The 12179-nt window shown below is 45.0% G+C and overlaps 1 protein-coding gene across 5 annotated transcripts in view; it reads left to right on the top strand.

Annotated features, from left to right (window-relative positions):
* Positions 1 to 12179, top strand: part of ACLY (ATP citrate lyase) — a 44426-nt gene that overhangs the window by 24590 nt on the left and 7657 nt on the right. For 3 of the 5 annotated variants that reach the window (XM_073326336.2, XM_073326333.2, XM_073326334.2), the window contains 12 exons: positions 866 to 1002; positions 1576 to 1637; positions 2377 to 2494; positions 2652 to 2806; positions 4118 to 4208; positions 5566 to 5595; positions 7411 to 7552; positions 9572 to 9740; positions 10364 to 10468; positions 10752 to 10948; positions 11141 to 11222; positions 11677 to 11787. In XM_073326336.2, the coding sequence (XP_073182437.2) occupies positions 866 to 1002; positions 1576 to 1637; positions 2377 to 2494; positions 2652 to 2806; positions 4118 to 4208; positions 5566 to 5595; positions 7411 to 7552; positions 9572 to 9740; positions 10364 to 10468; positions 10752 to 10948; positions 11141 to 11222; positions 11677 to 11787 (1399 nt within the window). The remainder of the gene's footprint in view (positions 1 to 865; positions 1003 to 1575; positions 1638 to 2376; positions 2495 to 2651; positions 2807 to 4117; positions 4209 to 5565; positions 5596 to 7410; positions 7553 to 9571; positions 9741 to 10363; positions 10469 to 10751; positions 10949 to 11140; positions 11223 to 11676; positions 11788 to 12179) is intronic. The other 2 variants (XM_073326337.2, XM_073326335.2) reach the window with 1 other exon arrangement.

Below are 12179 nucleotides of genomic sequence, written 5' to 3'. Positions count from 1 at the left end.
CGGCAGGTCTCTCTTTTCTTTTCTTAAAATTTCTGATCAAAAAGAAAATCCTGGACCTGAGAAATCTTCCTGATAAAAACTTAGTTGAAACTGATGCATTTCATCGAAACCTAAACTTTTTGTGGAATTAACATTTTCCAGTGAAAAAAGTTTTGTTGGAAAAACTCCTAACCAGCTATATTTGGGTCCTGTTTAGAGCCAGGACCAGCTGCCATGAGGCATCCCCTTTCAGGGTGCAATATGTTCGTGTCCTTGTTACATACCAAATACAACTTAATTCAGGGAGGTAGGTAAACCTATGAAGCATGCTTTAAGCAGTGCTCTCAGGAGAGGAATCCAAACCCAACTTAAAGGACTGCCCCCTGGCCACCTCCCCATGGCCTTCTTCAAAACCTCTCTTCCCATCTCCAGCTTGAGGAATGCAGTCTTGGCTGAGGCAATCTCTAGCATGCTCCTAGATGTTGCTGAGGAGCCTCCAGCACCTCCCAGACTCTGCTAGGGCTTTTCTGATCTCTGCCTGGTTGTGAAGTACATTTCCTCTGTTTTGGAAGGGAAGAAGCTAGTTGAATGTTATGTTTAAAGCCGTGACTTCCTCGTGGTGGTCATTGGTTTATTTTGTTTTGTCTTCTGTCCCACAGCCTCACATCTCAAAGAGCTTCCCCTCACCTCTGGGAAATGTATTTGGGATTAATCATAGTAAGCGTCATGTGGAAAGCCTCTTTGTTTTCAGGATATAGTCTGGCCACTCTAACTCCTTTACCCCTGCTTCCTCCACCTGAGTGTTTGTGAAGTTTTATCAGGGCTTGTGAAGTGCTTTTGAAGAATATTTAGCATTTCCAAGTGATCTTTTGTGTCTTTCTTACAGTGACACCATTTGTGACCTGGGGGGTGTAAATGAACTGGCAAACTATGGGGAATACTCTGGAGCCCCTAGTGAGCAGCAGACCTACGACTATGCTAAGACCATTCTCTCCCTCATGACTCGGGAGAAGCACCCAGAGGGTAAGAAAGGACATCTGAGATTCTGACTCTAGAGATTGCAGTCAGATCTGTTACAGGAACTCTTCCAGAGCAGTCGAAGGAGCTCTGCTATCCAGTTGTAGCAGCAAAAACACTGAACAGATTTGAGCTGCTATCATGTTTGGATGTCTGAACAGCTTACTGAGCTGTGGCATAGCCTCCCAAAGCAAGCAGTAGAAGCTCCATCACATGGGATGTTCAAAACATTAGACAATGTCTTATTGTGGCCTGTTAGGATGGATGATTGGCACCTAATGGGTCTCCTCCCATGAAAGTTAGAGATGACAAAAGCCAGTATCTATGGAATGGTAAATGATACAAGTTTGGACCATCTGGCTCTTATCAGAAAACTTTTTGCTTCGCTATTGCAGGCACAAATCCCATTTCTTAACAAACATCTCCCATACTCTGGCTAGCCATTCTGTACAGGGCTGTGGTTAGCAGCCAGAACTGAGAGACCCTTTGGCTGTCTCTGCCACCTCCTAAGCAGCTTAACACTTAAGTGTCCTGCCAGTGTTCTAACAGCTGTTTGTTGTTCTCCTCTTTTTCCCTAAGGCAAAATCCTGATAATTGGAGGCAGCATTGCTAACTTCACCAACGTGGCAGCCACCTTTAAGGTACCATATGATTCTGAAACACGAGGAAATGTGTATCCTGTTGGGTATCATCAACACACATCCATACTCCCAACTGGTCTCCTTTTTGGCAGTCTCAGCAGAGAGACTAAGGACTGAGTAATTTCCCTCTGCTCCACAGACACTGTCTATCTGGACCGGGGTTGGAATATGTGTTGGGGAGGGAGGCTACATGATGTGATTCTTGCATTGCTTATGCAGTACTATTTCCAAGAGTACTTAATTCACTCGGCAGAGTGAAGGAAAGGCTGCACAGAGGACCCAGGTGTGATGCCTAGTCTCTCACTCCCTGGGCCGGCAGGAGTTCAGGATTAATGCTCTGCACCGTAGCACATTAGACCCTATTCAAAAAGAAAAGGAGTACTTGTGGCACCTTAGAGACTAACACATTTATTTGAGCATGAGCTTTCGTGAGCTATAGCTCACTAACACAGCTGCTACTCTGAAACCTATGCAAACCCCAGTCTCTCATGCCCCAGTATAGACAGGATTGACAGGCACTGCAGAAACAAGCCACTTGGGAAGATGTTCGAGTGCCCCCTTCTGGCCAGTTATGGAGAGTGTCTCATGGACTCTGATCCAATACAACCGTAACTGTGGTTTTCAAAGACTTGGAGTATAAAGCAGGAGAAGGTGTTCTGAATTCCAAGAGGGATGTGGAAGGTGGGAGAGAGAGGACCTCTCTCTCTCCACTAACAGACACCCATATGTTCTGTTTTAGGGTATTGTGAGAGCCATTAAGGATTACCAGGGCCCTTTGAAAGAGCATGGGGTGAGGATCTTTGTGCGGAGAGGAGGCCCTAACTACCAGGAAGGGTTGCGCGTCATGGGTGAAGTGGGTAAGGAAACTCAACCAACCACTTAAGCTTCATTTACTTTGTTGTCATTTTCTTGTTTCTGTTTTTCTTTCTTCAAACCTTGACACTTGGCCTCATTGGAGAATGAGTTGGGTCTTTTTCCCAAGCCTGATTAGGTTTTGTGTGTACTTGTGTGCAGGAAAAACCACCGGGATCCCAATCCATGTCTTTGGGACAGAGACCCACATGACAGCCATTGTAGGCATGGCGCTCGGCCAGCGACCTATACCTAATCAGCCTCCTGCAGCAGCCCACACTGCCAACTTCCTCCTCAATGCCAGCGGTAGCTCTTCTGTGAGTTTTCCAGCCACGGGGATCTTCTTTGTTCTTCTCAGTTTAAAGGAATCGCTGTAAACCTTTTTTAGAAAATAGTGAGAAGAAGAATGACAGCAGGGCTCTAATCCCCCAGAGTCCAATGGAAGCTTCTTGCAGGGGACTTTCCTCTGTGGACTAGTCAGGTTTAATGCAATAAGACTTTCAGGGCTGGCTGTCCCCTTGCTTTTGCTGTCCTAGGCCATATCCATGCTGTGCTTGAAACGCTTTTGGCTACAACTTATTGTAATCTGTACAGCATGATCTGTCCAACACCAAAAGTAAATCTCTTCCCAGGGAACTCCTGGCAGCAGCAATCCTGATTAAATTCATATTCAGCTAACCCATATCACATTCCTTTAAGCACAGGGAGTTGGCTCTCTTAATAGAGGAAATGTGTCAGTTACAATTTCTTCTCTCGGATTGGGGTGCTTTTTGTCTTTCAGCCCTGAGAACATTGCCAGGGAAGCTTAATACATAGTTAAAATACTCTGCAATGCTCAGTAAACTAGAGTAGGTTGTCTCACTGTAGATCCATGCTCTGACTTTAATTTATTCTATGGTTTAAATCCAGTATTAAAAGAATTACAGTTCATGTGAAAAGTGACATTTTGTGCAATATGAACCTTTTTGCCTGCTGTAACATAGGGTATGATCCAAAGCCCACTTCAAGTCAATGGAAAGACTCCCAATGACTTCACGGGGCTTTCAATGGGGCTCCTACCAAATACAAACTGGCCCCATTTCACAGCTGGTGTGACTTCCTTGACCCATTTTTTTTCCCCCCACAAGCCTCGAATACAATCCAATAAAAAACTACTTAAAAATGTGGCATTACCTCTTGGGAACCCGTCTAATCCAGACTCCCAGATGTGTGGGGGTTTTACAGCCTGTGGAGTCCTGGCATTACTCTGCATTAGGTGTAAGAAAAGGCACAATTTAAACAAGGTTTGTGCTTGTTTCCACCCATCTAGCCAATCTTGCAGTGAATCCTCCTAATAACAAACTGGTGATGTCTCAAATGCAGGAATGTGATTTTCAGCACCAAATACAGTCTCCAGTGGGTCATCTTGCAGCTGGGGTGAATGCATCACTTAGAAACGCAGCCCCTTACTACCCTCCAGAGGTGGGGGTGGCATCTGAAACATTTGATTCCAAAATTAATTTTCTTCCATTTTTTGTGGAGGATACACACTGCCAAAGTCCGTTGCTAGCTCTCAAGAAGTAGTGCATCAGGAAGCCCCATTCTGCTGTGTCCTCTCTTGCTGACCCTGCTCCTGGGTTCTCTTTCAGACACCAGCACCAAGCAGAACTGCCTCGTTTTCTGAGTGCAAACCTGATGGGATTGTTCCAGCCAAGAAAGCAAAGCCCACGACGCCCCCTGGTAAGCCTGGGGTTCTGATGGATCGTGAACAGCACTGCTTTCTCACCCTTCCTTCTCTGGCTGCCAGTTGTTGCAGGAGTGAGTCCCAGTGCCTACTCTTGCCCTCCACCACGTTCCAGCCTGGCATAGGGGAGGACAGTCTTTGCTACCCGTATTTGTGGATAATAAGCAAGAATCTTGCTGTAGCTTGGATGTAGCTGTTTTTTAATAGTTGTCACTTCGAGTCCCCCTAGATTATAAAAGATGAGTCAGAGTTGTCTTTGACTCAGGATGTGTCCTCCCGGGGAAATAGCTAAACTTGAGAATTCCAGCTTTTTCAGCTCATGTTACGTAGGTGTAGCCAAGAAGTAGAATATTCTCCAGGTTGGTAGGGGGGTTGGGTTTTTTGTGTGTGTGTTCTTTTTGGATGTGCTCAGATAGTAGGCTGTTGAAGGCCACATAAGTACCTAGAAAGACATTCCCTGCATATGGATCTTCCTGGACTAATGCCATTTGCATGTTTGTTGAAAACCTTGCTAGTGCAATAGAGGTCATGGCCTAGTTCATGAATCTGATAACATCATGGGTTTTCATTATGTTTTTCAAGGTTTCTTAATTCAGACATCTGGGAACTCTCTCTGGCTTGACACTATAGTTTTGGACATACTTGTTAGAAACTTCTGCAGAGAAGGGCTTAGCTTATGACTGGAAGATAATAGCAGAGTTGGGGATAGGGAGCTGGTTTGTGAAAGACGGTTAGATTCTTGGTTTTCTTCCTCAAATTTGAAGGAGATGCTGACCTTGTTATGTATGTACAGAAAAGTGAATTATTTTGGTGAGACTAAGTGCTGTTCCTAGTAGGCCAGATCACAAGAGCCAGGACTGCTATCATAGTTAGTACTAGCTGGAAATTCTATGGGCAATCGTAGCAAAGAGGTTGAAAATTAAATGGATTGTGGAGACTGTAATGTGTCTTATAATGCTGAGGGCTGCGCTGCTTGAGCCTGAAATATATCCACATTGGGCTGAGCAAAGATTCTTGGGTGGTGAAATTACAAGTTTGATCTCCAGTTATCTGGAAGGCAGATTTTTTGAATTCAGTTCTTTGGAGCTGCTGGTATCATGTCTTATCGCATTGGGGCAACCTAGCAATTTTTTGTTTATATGCTTATTTTCCTCTATTTTTAAAACACTCCATCTAGTGTGCCCTCTTGCTTTTCAGCGTTTGCTGTTAATGAAAAAGCTCTGTGCGGGGCAGGGAGGGCACAATCTAACCAACTCACCAGGCACCCTGATGGGCTGTCAGGGCTGACAACAGCCAGAGTTCTCTGTTCCATCAGTTGTCATATTGTTGCATTGGTGATTCTCTCTTTAACAGATTCAGCCCCAGCTTCAAGACCTGTGCAAGGTAGGACACGTGACTAGCTGAATGTGTCTCGCCTTGCTGACAGCTGACTTTTTTTTTTCCTTCCCCTCCATTTTCTCTCTCCAAAAGTTTGCAGTGTTGCCTGGCCCTGCACCTCTTTCCCCTCCCCACTCCCATGCAGCCTCTGTAGCACAGCACCACTCTAACTTTTCAGCTGTTTTTGAAACGCAGATCTGATGCTCATTTGTTCCAGGGGCGGTTGTCTTATGGGGGGCGGGGACAAATTTCAGGCCAAAAGAAGAGAGCTTATTAGGGGGAAGATGTGAATGAATGAGCAGTTGCCTGGTTTAACGCGGGCACACTGCGAAAGGTTTGATTCTCTTAAAAACCCAGATATTATTAGGAAGATTTTGATGTTTATTTTACTGAGAATCAGGTACTAGTGTGTTTTTTTAAAAAAAAAAACCACATTTTATTTGTATGCTTAAATGGGTGCATAGTAATGCAGATACCATCTGTCTGTGTTTGTGATTCATGCAAAGTGCAGAGGACAGTCTTTTGGATCAACCCCAAGTTGTGGTGGCTTCACATTTAAGCATGGGCTTAGTTCTTACTGAAGTCACGGGACTTAAGCATGTTTCTAAGCCCTTTGCTGAATGAGGATGGACTGCTGGGTCAGGGCCTAACTGAAGTTAGAAACGATTGCCGTAATATGGCATAGCAGCAAGGCGCCGGGGCTTAGCTCCACTGTCTCATGGCAGTGACAGCAAAGACTCCAGAGTTCTAATTCTGGCTCTGCTGCTGACCTGCTGTGTGGCCTCAACTAAGTCACATTAGCTCTCTGGGCTTCTGTCCCTGTTTCATGAAGGGTGGTAATGACACCTCCTGGAGTATCCTGGAGAAATATAAAGACACAAATGCCAAGGATTTTTTTGTTTTCGGACTAGAATTGTTTTGAGATGTGAGCTAAGAGCAACCAGTCTGAATTAGCAATCTGTATGCTCATGGGGATGGGGAAAATTGTGAATTTAACAAAAGGAGCAGGGTGGTATCTTATAATGCAGGTAAATAGCATTAAGGATTCTACAAAGCCAGAAAGAACCTAGCTGGGTTTTCAGTTCCAGGCTGTCAGGCGTTGCTGCTGAGGAAGAATCTTCAGACTTCTAGTTTGGAGTTTGGTGAGGAACCCAAAATGTCACTTCTAGCAAAGAGTCCATCCTCACTCGCTACAGAGCTGCCTTTTCAATGAGTTTGGTCCCAGAAGCCAGGTTCTGTCACCTTTACATTCCTGGGACAGTCAGTCACCTCTTGGATTCTGATCTCCAAACAGAACTGAAAACCTAGGCTGAGTTTTGTGAATCTCCTTTGCTTTGTTCCTTGTTTCCTGCTTTTTCCTCCCTATTTCCTGCTCTCCCACTTTGAAAACTCGATCGATGGGAAGTCCAGCCCCTGTGGTCCTCTTAGGTCACAGGCCACATGCAAAATATGGGCTTCAGAACGATGCATTTGAGCTCTCTTCAGCTCCATAGAATAAATCTATAAATCCAGTTTGGGGGGGAATGGCTGGTATATTTGGGAGCATGGGAGAAGGAAGCAGTTTTACCTCTTCCTCCTCTCCCCTGTTTGTGAAGCTGAAGTGTGGCTATTCTATTGAAAACTCTTGGAAAGGCTGCTTCAGCTGCAGTTTCATCTTTCTCTTGGATGATGTGTCTGCTACTTCCTGCAATGCAGCCGGTGGGTTCGGCGTGGGGGAAGTTGCTGAATGTGGAAACTTCTCAGCAGCTGTGTGTATAAAGTGCTGCATTACAGCTTTTGGGCACAGATTTATGTGTGGGGGTTGGTTTTTTCTTCGGACAGGTAAAGCCACGACCCTGTTCAGCTGTCACACCAAGGCTATCGTTTGGGGGATGCAGACACGAGCGGTGCAGGGCATGCTGGACTTTGATTATATCTGCTCCAGGGATGAGCCTTCGGTCACTGCCATGGTATATCCATTCACGTAAGTGTCCTGTATCCACCATGTAGTTTTTCTGACTTCCCTTATCTCCCTTCTCTGATCTGTCCGCTGGCTTTCTCCCCTTCAAGCTCCCTTTTTATTTCTCAAGTCTCTGCCCACCTCCATCCCACCCTATATCTATGATGATACATTCTCCTACGCTCCAACCTGCCACCTAAGTGGTTTTCCCAACTACTCCCTCTGTCTCCCTTGCCACTCTTTACTATAGGCCATGTCTGTGAAATGGCTTGGAACAACCCCACAGTTCATGTTCACCAGGTTCCATCTCTCTTTCAAAGAATTCCCAAATGTACAATGGCCACGCTACACTGGAATGTAGGAACTACCACACCATATAAGACTACTGGTCTATCTAGCCTAGGGTCCTGTCTTTGAGTGTGGCTCTTTGTCTCCTTTAAGCTTTCTTTGGGGCAGGAACATGCAGTTCCTTTAGCCTGACATCATGAACACTTAGTGCCTTATTTATAATTTTCTTTTTTAATCCATTGACCTTAGTGTTGAATCCAGCATCCGGGATTTGTTTAAAATTTCCTGGGATCCTTCAGATGCTTCACCAGTCAAACCGGAAGTGCCAGACATTGCTTTGTTCGTTCTGCATCTTGTATAGCTTAAACTCTGGACCAGAGTGTTTCCCAGCTATATTTGTAAGCTACCTAGCACAATGGGGTCCCAATCCTCATTGGGACTTTTGGATGTAATCATGATAATTAATCCTGCAGACCTTGTTTAATCTCTTTTTCAACTGTGCTACATCTGCGTGGCTCCCTGTAGGATGTGGCTTTTCTGGTGCATGGTGCCGACATGCTGCCTAAGCTGCTGAGTCCTCCGACTGAATTGCACCTAGGAGGGGCTTTCTCCCGGAGGGAGGGAGGGAGATGTGACAAACTCTTCACTGAGCAGGGTGGGTGGCAAGGAAGAGAATGAGTGGCTGTTGATCTGTTTGTCTGAGAAAGCTCCCTTAAGGGTTGTTTGCTGCTGTTTTGTTTGTTTGTTTTTTTTTTCTACGAATCTGATATGAGGAGTACATATCACTGTCCTTCAGTGAATTCCTCCTCCACCCTTTGTCAATCAGACACTCCACAGTGTCAGTTTTAGACTTCGATCATGAGGATTATATCTCTGGAATCCCTTCTGGATGAGAAGCACTTTACACACTCTAAATGCAGGCATAGCATCGCTTTCTGCTGAAATGCAGCCACTTGAAACTTGGCAGCTGTTATGAGGAAGCAGCAATGTGGCAGCAAAGTTTAAGACCAGAAATGAAGATGTATCCTGTACCTAACTGAGTCTGCAGGGGGAATTTAGGTTGGGAAAATGTAATGGCCAGAGGTGGAATTTGGCCAAGACGCTCAGGATCTTTAACTCCCAGCGTGATCCGTACCACTTGGTTCAGCAATCTGATTCCAGCTGTACAATTTGTCTTGATTGCAGAGAATGACCTCTCTGAATGAAGCTTTTACTGGGGTGCATCTCCTTGTTGTGTCTGGGTGGTAAAATCGCCCTTTCATGGAATGGAAATTTAGCCAACCCTCACTCTGCCACCGTGTTTGTCAGCATGAGGATGCCAGTGCCATGTGCTCTCTTCCAATTCCCCATTCCTTCTGACTTGTATTTGTCAAATAGCCATTAACACATCATTTCTAAATGTGTCTTTATTTGTTTCTTTACCTTGCTTTGTCTATCCAGCTTCTGGCAGAATTGAGATCCTGTTTGCTAACTTCACTGTGGAGCTTATCATCCTTGCTAGGTGATCCTGCTTTCCTTTACCCTCTCTGTCCTGTCAATCCAGCTTCCTCCATATGCTTCTCTGTTTTATACACTGCACACCTGCCTGCTATTGGCTCTTACTATCTTTACCTCTCTCCTGTGATCTGAAAAGCCAACCTGACCGTGTCTGGGAACTGTGTTTTGCTGACACATTCCTGTGCCTGCAGCATTGTGTAGCCATGTCTCTTTGCAGCAGTGTGAATGATCAGGTCTGTCTCATCTTGGTGTTCATAGTGGCGATCACAAGCAGAAATTCTATTGGGGCCACAAGGAAATCCTGATCCCTGTTTTCAAAAACATGTCTGATGCCATGAGGAAGCACCCAGAAGTAGATGTGCTGATCAACTTTGCATCTCTACGGTCTGCTTATGACAGTACTATCGAGACCATGAACTTTCCACAGGTGAGTGGGGAATCAGCAGAGGTCCAAGCAGTAGAGGATGCTCAGGCTAATAATACCAGGGAGACACTATTTTAGAACCACAGTGTTAGCAGAGTGTTTTGAGGTCCATGAAGAACTCAGCTGAGTGTGTGAGCTGTAGAAGGGGTACCAAGGGTGTAGGACAACTTTTTGACTAGTGCTGTATTACAGAACTGTGTCTTTAATGGATTTTTGAGGCATGTGGAATAGGGAGTCAGCTCCCATCTGCCTGGTGAGGACGACTAGATTGGACTGGACTCTTCCTTTAGGATATAACAGCACTACTCTTTAATTGAAGAATGGCGGGGATAGCTCTTGAACAATGCTACTGGTGTCGTCTTCACAGCATTATCATCCCAGGCTGTTCCCGGGACTCAAAACTGGGCCCTTTCACAAGATAGCACCCAGCACTAACAACTAGACAGCTCAGCTGTGCGCTCTGAGAAACGCTTGATCTTGCTGTGGCCAGTGTTGCTGTGGCCAGTGTTGTGTTATAGAGCATTCTTACCTTAAATAATTCCGTCTGCTGCCTTCCCTAGAATTTGTCAAGCTGTTGACTGCTGGAAGTTACTGAGTGAGTGTGTTTTCTCTATCTTGTGCTGCAGATCCGCACCATTGCCATCATTGCCGAAGGCATTCCAGAGGCACTGACACGCAAACTAATCAAGACTGCTGACAAGAAAGGGGTTACTATAATTGGGCCTGCGACTGTAAGAAATCCACTATGGCGCTTCCTGCCCACGCTCCTTCATACTTGTTTTCAGATCCGTTTTCCTTACGGGGGAAAAATATACATTAGAATCTATTTCAAATTCTTGTTTGTAATATACTATAAAGCACAGAGTCGTTCCCAGTTTGAAGGTCGTTATGAAGCAAGCAATTCTATTGCTGCCTTCCTGGCAGAAGCAGCCTGCTCTGCAGACATGTCTGTATGCTGCTCAGCTTCCATGTGTGTTTATGAAGGGCCTGACTCTTTCTTCCCTCTTCCTGTAGGTTGGTGGGATCAAACCTGGATGCTTTAAAATAGGCAACACGGGGGGTATGTTGGATAATATCCTGGCATCAAAACTCTACCGGCCTGGCAGTGTGGCCTATGTTTCCCGCTCTGGAGGAATGTCCAATGAGCTCAACAACATAATCTCCAGAACCACAGATGGGGTCTATGAAGGTGTGGCTATTGGCGGGGACAGGTGGGAACATGCCTTTGTTTCTTCCAGTGCCTGACTCAAAAACATCCTGGGTCTTTTAAAAGTTGTTGGGTTTTTTGTTTTGGTTTTTTTCCATGTTTTTAATTAACCTTCCTCTTCTCAGAAACATTTTGTATGAAATTTTAAAATAAATAAAAGCTCAACTTCCTTTCACTTCCCCTCTACTCCACCCAGATATCCTGGATCAACTTTCATGGACCATGTATTACGCTATCAGGACACACCGGGAGTGAAAATGATTGTGGTGCTGGGGGAGGTGAGTTAAACCCATCTGCTCCTTTGGCCAAACGTTCTCTGGAAACTTTGTTTCTTTGTAATGCAAGTTCTTACAGCCTTGGGTGAGAGAGAGCTGAATCAGCTATAGGAACGTCCAATAATGATTGCAGATGCGCTGTTCATCTTAGTAGCAGATGTCTCTTCCTGTTGAAAGAGTGAATCTTCTCATGTTCCTTTTTTGAAATACTGCTTCACAGTAGGAACATCGAGCCCAGAATAGGCCCTCAGAGTCCTTAGCTTTTTTTTTTTAATAAAAGGAATTTCTGCAGTTTAAGGGAGGCTTGATTTTTATTTTACAAGCATGTGGCTCTGTGTATGAGATGTGGCAAAAAAGGGGATTTCACTTAAAAATATTGCCCTGCTTTTAAAAACTGACTTTTACAGAAGTACATAAGCTTGAACCCAGTCAAGCTATTCTTTGTTTCTCTTTGCAGATTGGAGGCACAGAAGAGTACAAGATCAGCAGGGGTGTTAAAGAGGGCCGCATCACTAAGCCTGTTGTCTGCTGGTGCATTGGTACTTGTGCCACAATGTTCTCTTCAGAGGTATGTGCATAGACTGTGCGTGTAAAATATGCACACTTGGGAAGGGGGGGTCACTTCCTTGCATTGCACCCAAACCTTTCCAGACGTCTGTCGTCATTAGCAGTCTGCATGCATGGATGTGGAAGTTAACAAATCCCTAAACGATAGTAGCATCCTATATTTCTGCAGTACATTTCATCCAGAAAGATCCCAAAGGATTCTGCGCACACAGGGATTGCCATGAATGTCCTGAGTTGGAATGTGGCAGCTGTTTAATGGCACATAATGGTGTACTTCAGTTTAGGGAAGGGGAATGAGGAAGATACAGCTTCCATGTAAAAATGCTGGGGGCAGGGATGTAGAGGAAAAGAATGTAATTAGCCACACTGTAATAATATAGCTTCCAGATTAGA

The sequence above is a fragment of the Lepidochelys kempii genome, chromosome 27, assembly GCF_965140285.1.
Source record: "Lepidochelys kempii isolate rLepKem1 chromosome 27, rLepKem1.hap1, whole genome shotgun sequence".
In the NCBI taxonomy this organism is placed as follows: Eukaryota; Metazoa; Chordata; order Testudines; family Cheloniidae; genus Lepidochelys; species Lepidochelys kempii.
The sequence above is the reverse complement of the archived record's forward strand: the minus strand, read 5'-3'. Positions and strand labels throughout refer to the sequence as shown.